The 11414-nt window shown below is 37.9% G+C and overlaps 2 protein-coding genes and 1 non-coding gene across 4 annotated transcripts; 2 read left to right on the top strand and 1 right to left on the bottom strand.

Moving 5' to 3' along the window:
- The first annotated feature begins 1162 nt into the window (after window positions 1-1162).
- Window positions 1163-6629, top strand: pgrmc1 (progesterone receptor membrane component 1). Of its 2 annotated transcripts, XM_037119529.1 has the most exons (4): window positions 1163-1499; window positions 3889-4044; window positions 4435-4574; window positions 5736-6629. In XM_037119529.1, exons 1-3 carry the CDS (start codon window positions 1205-1207, stop codon window positions 4527-4529), a joined length of 546 nt encoding a protein of 181 aa, XP_036975424.1. In that variant the 5' UTR covers window positions 1163-1204; the 3' UTR covers window positions 4530-4574; window positions 5736-6629. The 2 variants fall into 2 exon arrangements, with proteins under 2 accessions (XP_036975424.1, XP_036975423.1); XM_037119528.1 differs by having other exon boundaries at window positions 4435-6629.
- A 1235-nt stretch (window positions 6630-7864) lies between these two features.
- On the bottom strand, window positions 7865-7975 carry trnal-caa. The gene is made up of 2 exons: window positions 7938-7975; window positions 7865-7910 (listed from the first exon to the last, which is right to left on the bottom strand). It is a non-coding gene; the product is annotated as a tRNA-Leu (tRNA).
- A 185-nt stretch (window positions 7976-8160) lies between these two features.
- On the top strand, window positions 8161-10308 carry LOC119031206 (cytochrome c oxidase subunit 7B, mitochondrial). Its single transcript, XM_037119530.1, has 3 exons — window positions 8161-8312; window positions 9420-9535; window positions 10072-10308. The coding sequence occupies exons 1-3, from the start codon at window positions 8174-8176 to the stop codon at window positions 10159-10161; spliced, it is 345 nt and encodes a 114-aa protein (XP_036975425.1). The 5' UTR covers window positions 8161-8173; the 3' UTR covers window positions 10162-10308.
- The last annotated feature ends 1106 nt before the right edge of the window (window positions 10309-11414 follow it).

Below are 11414 nucleotides of genomic sequence, written 5' to 3'. Positions count from 1 at the left end.
GTTCAGAACTTATGGAAATGTTTACGTGATGATTACATGAGTTTTCCCCCCTTTAAAAATATTCAGCTTTTCTATCCAACAATATCATGACTGTATCATGAATTCATGAAATGACACTTTCTGTGCAATGATCCCTGGCATTTCCAACCCAGAAATCACTTAGCATTTTAGTACATCTGGTTCCCTAAATGCCTGAAACAAGGTCTTTGGTTGCCACAGGCTTAAGATATTTACATATTTTGGCATACAACATAAAATACATCACTAAATTTCCCACAATTTAATTCTAAAGCACTTAATTTTCTTTAAAACGGCAGTTGCTAACATATGAATGTTAAATAAAACTACAGAGTTTATCGGGGACATCAAACGCATCATGAAATACAGAGACTCATCTACTCACCAGCCCGTCTCTAGTTTCTGACTTTAGTTACAAACTCTAACTATCAGATTTTTTTTTGTTAATCTTTTATTTATTTCTATCTTGTGTAACTTTTTTCTCCTTCTTTTCCTATGATTTTGCCTGTTTTAATGCTTTTATTCTTTTTACTTGTAGTTAATCATATTGACTTTTAGTGTTCTTACATTTTCAGTTCTGCCTTCTTGTTTTAACTTGACTGACTGTCTTCCAGAGTTTCCTGCGTTTGCTGGATTGTCAAAGCATTTTGTGAACCCTGTCTTTAAAGGTGCTGTGTAAATAAAGTTCATCATAATCATTATCACTGATAATTAGAAGCAGTGGTGCGATCATCACATTAAAACTTGTAGTTTGATCACTTTATAGAAAATGTGCATAGTAGCTGTGCAGTAAAACACGTTTAGTGATGATGACGTTTAAGTCGTCCAACTGCATTTCAGTCTGTTTATAGCCAAACATAAGATTTTTACTTTTAGCGATTTAATTTAAGCTTCGAAAAACATAACAGCGGGTATTCAACTTGCTTGAAAAAATGTGCACATATCATAAACTTGTATTTGACAGAGTTTATTCTTGGCATTAATCCAAAATCCAATTCAAAAATCCCATAAGCTTTTTTTCAGGGAACCAGGGTGATGCTAACTTCCGAGTTAGCATCCAAACTACGTCATCTGTACACCACTCGGCTGCGACTGTGATTGGCTCACGAGCACTGTCAGTCCCACCCAACACCGTTCCAAACACACACGCGCACACACACATACACAGGCACAGAGAGAACCCAACATGGCTGGAGCAGAGGGAAGCGAGTTAACTTCTGGAGGGATTTTCCAGGAGATCTTCACCTCCCCACTGAACCTGACCCTGCTCAGCCTCTGTTTGTTCCTCCTGTACAAAATCTTCCGCGGAGACAAACCTCCAGATCTGGGCGAGGTGGAAAAACCGCTGCCGAAACTGAAAAAGAGGGATTTTACCATCGCAGAACTGAAGCCCTACGATGGACTGCAGAATCCGAGGATCCTCATGGCTGTCAACGGAAAAGTGTTCGACGTGACCAGGGGGAAGAAGTTTTACGGGCCAGGTAACGTTACCCGAGCGGTCTCAGGTGTGAACGATCTGTTCTGACGTAACCACACCGACGGTAGCTTCTGTGAAGTGGGCGATGTTCGGCAGGGAAATTTAGTGAAGTAACGGAAACCGAGCGTTTTTACAGAAACAGTTTGGTGTTCGGTGTTTGTTTAAACAGTTTTATAACTGGACGCGAACGCCACACCCCCCCTCACTTTAGTTAGCTGAGATCTCATTTCACAACAGAGGGGCTGCTGTAGCCTTGAAACCAGAGATCGTCTATGAAATAAGTTGCGTTACTCCGCAGTAAAACTTTGCAGCCGCCATGTTTTTTCTACTCGAAAATTTTTTCCTAATTCTGTATTTGGTTCTGATGATGGCTTCGATAACATTTGTTTTGACACTGAGGAATCAGGTTTTGGGGATGGATCTTTTATTTACTTTTAGGGTTAGACGAAACAAAGTGACCTTAAAAGACAATGCAGTTTGTTTAAATCTGGCGGACCCTGCCACCTTTCTAGCATTAAACAGTTCTCTGGACCTTATTATCCTTTGAAAACAGCTTTTATTTTGTTTATTCGGTTTTGGAAACCGTACTAACGGAAGAGAAAAACAACAATAGACCCATTGTGAAAGAAGTGTCTGTTAAACGGTGGATAAATAAAATAACATTTGGAAAGTCTTTAAGGAATAAATTATTTTAGCCCCCTTAAAGCCAGGCGATAAACTTTAAGTCAGCCGGCTCTGTCGTCGATCCAGGTGTTTTCATAGCCAGGAGGTCAAGCTTTTTTGGCTTTATAATACCACTGAGCAGCTTTCATAGGGATGAACAGGGCTCCCCCTCCAACACTGTGTCCAGTAATAGAATGTCCTTGGATAGATGCATTCCATATTCCTTCTTTATTTATACACCACCATCTTACATTTAGATCGAAGCCAAGCCAGAGTCAGTTGACCCAGATGTATATAGAATAGAAGAGATTTTTATTGTCATTGTTTCAGAAAAAGCAACGAAACACAGATGGCAGCTCTTTGTTTGACAAATGAGTATGTATGGACAAGTATGAAAACTAGGTAAAATAGTAAGAATAGGGTTCAAGTGGGATTGGTGACCAGTGGAAAAGGGGCACTAGAAAATTAAGTCATTGTTGACTCATCTTTAAGCTCTGTTTTTCTGTGAAGCTCCGGAAATATTTTATGGGCTCTTAAACTTCATCTGACTTTCCATTGGCATGTAGTTGAGTAGATGATGATCGAATGATGGTGAGTTTTCATTAATGGGTGAACTCATCCTTTAAGTTATGTCACACAAACGTTACATCAGGGCTGCAGCCTGCAACTAAAGATCACTCTCAAGATGGTTTAATCTTCTGGATTTTCAGGATTAATCATTTGTTTTCTTGGCAAAACATCAGAAAACTGTAGAAAATGACCATCACGGTCAAAGAATAGCACATTTATTGATTGAAAACATTTTTTCAAATCTGAGAAGCAGGAATGATTTTCTTTTGGATGTTCTTGCTCAAGAAATGAATTAAACAATAAATGAATTGGCAAAATGTTTCCCAAGTTTTTGTTGTTGATTGACTTATTAATTTGAAGCTCTAAATCACAGGAACAGACTGAAACAAGACAAGCATAAAGCACAAAATCCTGTCAATCTGAGAAAAAAAAAATGTGTCCAGTCTCTTAAGTAACCCTGCTTGGATGGTCTCATTCCCCAGGTTGGGAAGATGTCTAATTTTGATTGTTCTGACTTGAGGTAGTGTTCAGCAGAATCTCAGTTCCCAGCCAGGAAAAATCAGGATAGGACTGGATTTCTTACAAGCAACAGCTGGATGGCAACGCACATGAACAGCAACTGAATTTACCGAAAAAAGTCAAATTGATCTAAAAACTCTCCAGAGTTCACTCAGTAACTCAGACAACTCCTCTTCTCTTAAACAGGAATCTGCTCTGTCATGCCTGAGTTCTGTTTCCTGGAAACAGACGCAGAGTTAGACCTCTCGGTATTAATCTTATCTCAGACTGTAACCTCTGTTGCGTGTAACCTCTGGCCAACATGATTGCTCACTGTCATGCAAACTTTTTCAGTGCACTGAACACCCAGCCCAAAATCCAAAAAGCCTGCATATTTTATTGAAATAATTTAGCTGATTTAAAATGCATCTGCAGGCAGCGAGTTTGGGTAATGAGGCCAGGTCCAAGGCTGGAGAATAACACGTCAAGTTCCTGCGGCTCACTGATGAGTTTTTGTTGGTTTGTCCTAGGGCAAGATAAGTCAAAATCTGGCTAAACGTACACCGTTCTAAGCCAGATCAGTTCATTTTGGGTTCATTATTTCTGCTGTCGTTGCTTTGCATCCACCTCACCACGCGCTCTGTGTCTTTAACTTCTTGCAGAGGGGCCGTACGGAGTGTTTGCAGGCAGAGATGCGTCCAGAGGTCTGGCTACGTTCTGCCTTGAGAAGGAGGCCCTGAAAGACGAGCACGACGACCTGTCCGACCTGAACGCCATGCAGCAGGAGAGCCTCTCTGAGTGGGAGACTCAGTTCACCTGTGAGTAAAGATATGATGGTGTCAGACTTCTGCACTTAACTTCTTGTAGTTAAAAAAAATATCGCCTGAAGATTTGGATTTTATCAATGTGATGAAAATTTGTTGGACAGAAGCATCAGTTTAATACCAGGTTGCATGTTTAAAGTTAGAGATAATTTGTGTCTCACTCATAAGTTTAAAATCAACTCATATTTGTGATGAGATATTTAACTTGATGAAAAAAAAAGGATGTTACATGAACAAATTCCAGAAAAGGAAACCTTGAAAAGACCTTGGCTGACTCTTCTGGACGCAGGAGTCGTGCCTGTCCCTGAATCTCATGTCTGGGAATTCGTTTTCGTTGAGGCTGTAAGTAGTTGACTCCTTCTCTTCTTTTCCCCCACATCCCAGTTAAGTACGACTACATCGGCAAGCTGCTGAAGCCAGGAGAGGAGCCCACAGAGTACACAGACGACGAGGAGGGAAAAGACAAAAAAGCGGACTAGAGAACAAAAAGTGACCAGCGAGGGGAAAATGATGGATGCCTTAATGTTTGTAATTTTGATACCTGGTGCCTGTTTGGCGCCCTAGTATTTTATTGGTCCATCGCAATCCTGGATTTTATACGCCGAACCGAATTCCATTTATCTCTGTTGCTCTTGTTTGAAGGTTGGATGGCATTCATGGTAAAATGTACTGCGATGTGATGTAGAGCTGCCTAGTGTTGTTAGAGTTTAGATCAGTTACTGTAAACCTGAAAATGGATCGGGGCCAACTCAGACGTTTCATGAAGCTTCTGGCGGTTTCCAGTCTGTATACTCTGTTTATATCGCTGTGGGTCTACATTCCTTTCACCCGAGGCTCCGCCCTGCTAGCATTGAAATAAATCACCCTCAGGTAGTAGTTTCAGTCAAGATTATGAAAAATGTGTGGAGGATCTTGTGCAGAGGGCAGATTTGAAGTTAAATTACAAGAGCATGACTGATTAAATTATAGGGGCCAATGCAGATATTAGTGGAGTAAAAGATATCAATATATTTGCCAGTAAACACACATTATTTTCCGTGATCCCTCAAATGTGGTTATCCAACACTCGTGGCAAAGATATGTATCTGATACAGGACATTTTACAGCCCAACAATGAACTTTGCTGTCTAGAATGAAGTCAACGTATTGAAAAAAAGTAAACTTCACCAGAGATGTGATGATTATCAATTACACATAGGTTAAAATATTCAAGTATTTTCTTTAACCTTGGTCTTACTTCTCATGATTGCATCTGTTCTGATTGTGGGTCCCTCTTACTTTACACTTTCCATCTCTGTGAAAGAGATTCAGGACACATAGACTCAAAACAAAACAAAAAAAACCCTTTTTCTTTTACAGAAATCATATGTTTCACTTGAGTCTGACTAAAAGCTTGTTCAGTCCGCTGGACAGATTTCCCTGAAAAAAATCTCAGTGCTGTAGCTGCCGTAGCTACAGAAGCTAATCCAGGGGACTGGTTCCTGAGTTTACTTTCAGTTTGACTCTTAAAAGGAGTGTTTAGAATTCATTTCGAGTCGGTCGGTTTGCCCCAATTTATGGTGGTGAATGCAAAGTCAGTTGGACTCCATGTCAGGATGGACACAGTGATGAGAATAAGTTTAAGGAAATATGAAATATGAAATATACTTCTGTAACGTGTCTGTCTTCTCTTTAAACTCTAAAAGGATGACGACATACAGATGTTTGATCTTGCAAGCCATCAAAGGTATCTGCTGACCTGAGCTGTCTCGTCTGATTTCCAGTGAGGATTTCTGTCGGGAGCCATTACACTTCAACTAATCCTGATTTTGTGCAGCGTTCTCAGATTTTCTGCCATTGTAACATTGTTAAGCTCTCGGTGACAATCCAGGTTGTTGCATCCAGCATAGACCGCTGTGGTTTCTCCAGAGGACATCTCAGTGGTCCAATGTGGTGCAGTGACGTCCTGAAAAGCGAAGTAAAAGAAATCCAATTGACACCAATTTTAGAAGCGATTTATCTTGAATCAGTGCATAAATTTAGCAAAAATAGAAACCAGTCTCTGTTATGAGGGTATGATTATTGTATGTGCTTTAGAATTCCTGTAGAATTTGGGCTGTAAGCAGTATGTATTGTTAGTGTTCACGACCGTTCATGACATGGTGCAGAGGAAATGTGTCAGTAAGTTCAGAGTAAATTAGAGGGCTTCACTTTAAACACTGTAGTGTACACTGCTGCCAGTTAACTCCTGTTTTTCACTCTCATTTTTAGTAAATGTCATTTTCAAAACTACAGACGAAAAATCATTTAATTTACACCCCATTCGGCTAAGATGGTTTGTTTACATTATTTTTGACACTAATTCTAAGGACTCCCTGTTTTTCGGACTGTAAGAAAAATGCTTAATGATCTGTTCATCATATTTTTCTCAGCCACAGTCGTCCCTGTAAAAACTGGAGCGATCAGCAGTTTTCTGTAAAAACATATTCAATGAGGGAAGCTTTGTATGCCTGTACAAACCTAAACTAAATGTCATAATACTGTTATAATCCTTAAAATGATATTTTGATTTAATAAAGAAAATGACAAAAACAATAATACTTGATGGTCTGTTTATGTCAGTATATTTTATAAGATGTTTTGTGTGCTGAAAATTAATCAAAATCACATGTTGATGAAAATAAGGACTTATTAACACAATATTCTGCTATGACTGGACTGACATGCAATACATTTAGCCAAAATAATTTTTTTCTTAGAGATTTCTGCTGAAATCAGTTGATCCTGAACTATTTTTAACTTAGTGATCCTACTCAATATCTTTCATTCCTCTCATTTATAGTTTTCTTGCTTCCTTGTTGTTTTTAAGGCATTGCAGCTGACAAAGAGTAAAATATGTCTGTGGAGTGGCATGTGTCCATGCTATCTGTAATAACTAGATTTAATATTCATATAAACAATTAAAAGCAATGATAATGTGCCTACTCTTATAGGATTTTAGTCTTCATAATGATACAATTCATTCATATAGTGCTTTTCATAGTACTGAAAGACACTTTGATCACGTTATAAAAGGAAATGAGAAAATAAGAAGACATTTAAAAAGAAGAAAAAGAAACATCAGATTAAAACCAACAATATAACATGATTTCAACAATAGGAAAAACTTAAAGCAACATATTTAGTACACTTAGGTTTTGATTTAGTATTTGGATGACTTCAGTGACTACCTCCTATATTGTTAATGAGTCAGACCATTAAAGTTGCCCTATGTAGTTCTGGGGAGGAAATATTTATAAGAAGAGAAAGATTTTTTTTTTTTTTCTGATATAAGTTCATTTACTCAAGTACTAACTTAAATATAAGTTTAAGGTATTGGTACTGTACTTTAGTATTACCATTTATTTATGCTACTTAACTCTACTCCACTACATTTGAGAAGCCTGTATTTTACTTGTTGAAAGGGCATTATGTACTTTTGGGTAAACATTATGAGGAGAGAATGATCTTCATTCACTCATTTGTTATGCCTAAACAAACTTTCTTTGATTTCAGTCAGTGACTGAAATAAATTTAATTAATAATCAGACTTTAAAGGACGACACAGTTTTATATTGTTTTACTTTGTTTATCTTTAGCTGACCATGGCACCTTTCTAGTTTCAGAAACTGTTTTGGGGACCTTAATTTTCTCTGAGAACAGCTTGTTTATGAGATAAATATTTTTGAGTTTGTACAATGACGTAGTTAATGTGTAAACATTCAAATTCTGAGTTGGTATTTTTTCTTCGAAACCACATAGTGTCTCTTTCATGGAAGAAACAAAAAAAGGTTTGTGTCAGAAGTGGGATTCGAACCCACGCCTCCATTCGGAGACCAGAAGTCCCGTTTATCCGGAAGGAGATAATCCTTGAGTCTGGCGCCTTAGACCACTCGGCCATCCTGACACGGTACAGACTGGAGTTTCTAAGTAGGAATTTATCATAACCAATATAACAATTTAGATTTAAGAATAATAATTGTGTGTTGTATTGGTAACAGTGGGAACTAGTGGTAGCCCTGTGTGTGTTTCACGTTACTGAAGTCAGAAACTGTGAATTTCTCTCCCATTTTCACACTTTTCAACGTCTGGTTTACGTGTGCGCATGCTCACACCGGCAACCGTAACTTCCGCTGTGCCTACGTGCAACGGCCATATTTTACACTTCCGCTCTTCAAGGGTATCTGAAGGCACTGGGCTAGTAAACATGTTCAGGTTCGCTAAAGCTGCAGTCAACCTCACCGGTAAGAAAATAGGACACGTTGGACGAGTTGTACATATGTATATGTATGTATTAATGGCAAAAGCTAGGTTAATATCAGTCAGCTAATCGTTTGACCGCCTGTCTTTGCTCTGTGACCGTGGTAAGCGTGCTAACATCAGTAGCTTACTGCTAACCTGCTAACATTAGCAACTCCTGCTAGAGAGTTATGATGTATCTCAAAATTATGTTTTTTGTACTATTAAATGCACTGAAATATCTTCTGTGAGTTAAACTACTTTGTTCTAAATTCCGAGATAAACAACTACTCAAAGTAGCCTTTTAACATTTAACGAGGTGACATTGTCCGAGTCACCGACCTGTGTAACAAGCTAAAGCTAAAGATTATGATGAGCTAATATAAACGCTATTGCATATTTTTCCTGTCCGACTAGTTGTAGTAAGATATGTTAGTTATTAAATAAAATAGACTAACGTTACGTATAACCGTCTATGCATGCCCGTGAAATGTGACTGATAAAGTAAGGGCAAATGAGGTCAGGCTCCTCATCTGGGTAACTGTTTTAGAAACCATTTTGTAAAGATGTGGATTCAGTAATTACCTGGTCCTATTTGCAGACAACACTTAAGTATAAGTATTCACAAGTTCAGTTATTCGGCTGACTTGAGCAGTAACAATAATAGGACATTCCTATTATTCCTTGGTGACAAGCAATGCAATAATGTGCATAGACATCCAGTTACAACTGAACAAATATAAACACCAGTGTATTTAACACCAGTGTATTTCACACTATTAAACCTGGTGGTTTAACAGATATTTCAATCCAGCCCTTAAATATTTTTTGGTCGCTTTTGCAGTAGTTGGTTCATTAAAAAATGGGCCATAATGAAGGGATTGTTTTAATTTATTAAGTAACTTATAATGACGATTTTAATCTTAATATCCCATCTCCATCTGCACCGTAATTGAGCCTAATTGATTTCAGTTATATTGCTTTTTAGTTTCCATAAAAAATACTGCTAAAGGCCACAAACAGCAATGTGACACAGAAGAAGTAAAGTTAGTATTAATGCATTACATAAATGCCAGTCATTACCATGAAGACTGTGTTTTGTTGCTGGCCAGGTCAGGCCGGGAGGCAGATCAGGCACGGATCTTCTGCCCATCCTAACTTCCACACCAAGTATGGCAATGGTCTGTTGGCCAGTGGAGCTGTCTTCTGCGTGACTGTGTGGTCATACGTAAGTAGTGCTTTCCGCATCACACTCATTTAAGTATGACCAGAACAAACAAATACAGTCAGTACAGAAAACCTTTAATTTATATCAAGTGAAGTGTAAAAAAGTTGCTTCCTGGGCACACTGATCAAAACCTTGTTCACCAATGTGTAAAATGTAATAGCTATACTGAGGGCTGTAACACATTTACAGAAAGAGGGTGAAGTGACGCTTTGAACTCTGCTCATCAACCAAAAGTGATTGTGTGATTTTACTGTGTGCTTATGCTTTTGTCATTATTTATTCAGTTGCATAACACAGCAGGCATTATTTAACAATGTTTATGAAACATTTGTCCCTCAACACACCTGCTAACCGCTGGGAGGCGACCTGAAACTGATTTAAAATGTTATCACAACTTAAGGTCTTAAAATTAGATTTTATATGTATTTTCTGTCACTCCATTTCAAACTTTGATACAGATACTCTGGATTCTTAAGTCTTTTGGTTTAACTCTGGTGTGACATTGGATGATACACTTTTTATCTGTCTCTGTGCAGGTGCTGACTCAGACTGGCATCACCTGGAATTTGTCACCTGTTGGGAAGCTCATGCCCAAAGAGTGGAGAGAGCCTGAGTCTGAGGAGTGAAAAGCCACCATGACAGAACTGCATCCCAGCTAATAAACCTTCTGGTTGTACAGATGAATAATGAATATCTGCGTGTTCAGACAGCGAATACCTGTGTTTATTCCAACATGTTACCTTGTTCAAATAAATTAAATGTGATTCTACTGACCACTGTTTCTTCTTATAAGCTGTGTAATTTCTCTGCATACTGTACCATTTAATACCACAGCTGTCCCTCAAGCTGTCAGTGTGTTTCTAGTTCCCTAAGTTGACATAATGAGTCATGAACAAATGTGCATCTCATTATATTTATGAATACACATTGATTACAGCAAGTTAATGGAAACTGAAAAGTTGTTTTTATTTATCTGTTTACCTACCCAGATTGAGTGATGGATAATACTTACTGTTATACCATTTCGTTGGTGTATACTTTAACACTTTAAATAGTTTGGATTATTACATTATGGGTCTTTTTTATGCATTAGTATGTAAGCAGTACTCAATTTATTCCTTGGTTGATGTTCAGTTCTGAATAAGAATATCTTTTAATTTCCTAAAAGCACAAATACAGGTCTGCATTCAAATCCTAAATTAAAGTGCAGAAGTACTTTGAAGAGTGCTTGTAAAGTGTTAAGAGAATTTGCTCTGCAAATAAGTTATCTGTATCAAAAATTATAATGGCCATTATTAGATTTTTATTAGATTTAGATTATTCTTACCGATGCTTCTATTTGTGAGAGCTATTTTATTGTTGAAGATCAGTTAGTTGGAGCTAATAACTGCTTTCAATAAAGTACAGATAGGTCAGTGGTTTCTGATGTTTGGGTCCAGATGAATCAGAGGGGTCATGGCACATTCATGAATGAAAAACAAAGAAAATATAAACTTCTAAACCAGAAAATGGTGATCTTTTGGATGTGATGTATTTGTTTTAAAACATTAGGTAGTTTTAGCTCTTAAGGTACTTTTTATTTAAAAAAGCCACGTGAGGTCTTAAAGCAGGGGTGTCAAACTGATCCAGTAAAGGGCCATGTGGCTGCAGGTTTTCATTCCAACCAAGCAAGAACACGCCTGATTTGGATCAGCCAACCAATCAGCCAACCAAGCAAGAACACACCTGATTTGGATCTTAAAGTATAATTGCTAACAACCAATCTGAATCAGAGGCCTACAACTGAACCCTATTCTATGAAGGTCACAAACCAAATAGTTTGGGAAGCACTTGATTAATGTCATCTATACTTGTTACAGTATATTTATTAATTATTTAA

The sequence above is a fragment of the Acanthopagrus latus genome, chromosome 13 (genome assembly GCF_904848185.1).
Source record: "Acanthopagrus latus isolate v.2019 chromosome 13, fAcaLat1.1, whole genome shotgun sequence".
NCBI classification, from domain to species: Eukaryota; Metazoa; Chordata; class Actinopteri; order Spariformes; family Sparidae; genus Acanthopagrus; species Acanthopagrus latus.
The sequence above is the reverse complement of the archived record's forward strand: the minus strand, read 5'-3'. Positions and strand labels throughout refer to the sequence as shown.

Coding starts and splice junctions, on each gene's coding strand:
- LOC119031206 (XM_037119530.1), top strand. CDS start 8,174: ATGCTCACACCGGCAACCGTAACTTCCGCTGTGCCTACGTGCAACGGC. Junction 8,313..9,419: donor AGCTGCAGTCAACCTCACCG/GTAAGAAAATAG, acceptor GTTGCTGGCCAG/GTCAGGCCGGGAGGCAGATC. Junction 9,536..10,071: donor GCGTGACTGTGTGGTCATAC/GTAAGTAGTGCT, acceptor GTCTCTGTGCAG/GTGCTGACTCAGACTGGCAT.
- pgrmc1 (XM_037119529.1), top strand. CDS start 1,205: ATGGCTGGAGCAGAGGGAAGCGAGTTAACTTCTGGAGGGATTTTCCAG. Junction 1,500..3,888: donor GAAGAAGTTTTACGGGCCAG/GTAACGTTACCC, acceptor AACTTCTTGCAG/AGGGGCCGTACGGAGTGTTT. Junction 4,045..4,434: donor GTGGGAGACTCAGTTCACCT/GTGAGTAAAGAT, acceptor CCCACATCCCAG/TTAAGTACGACTACATCGGC.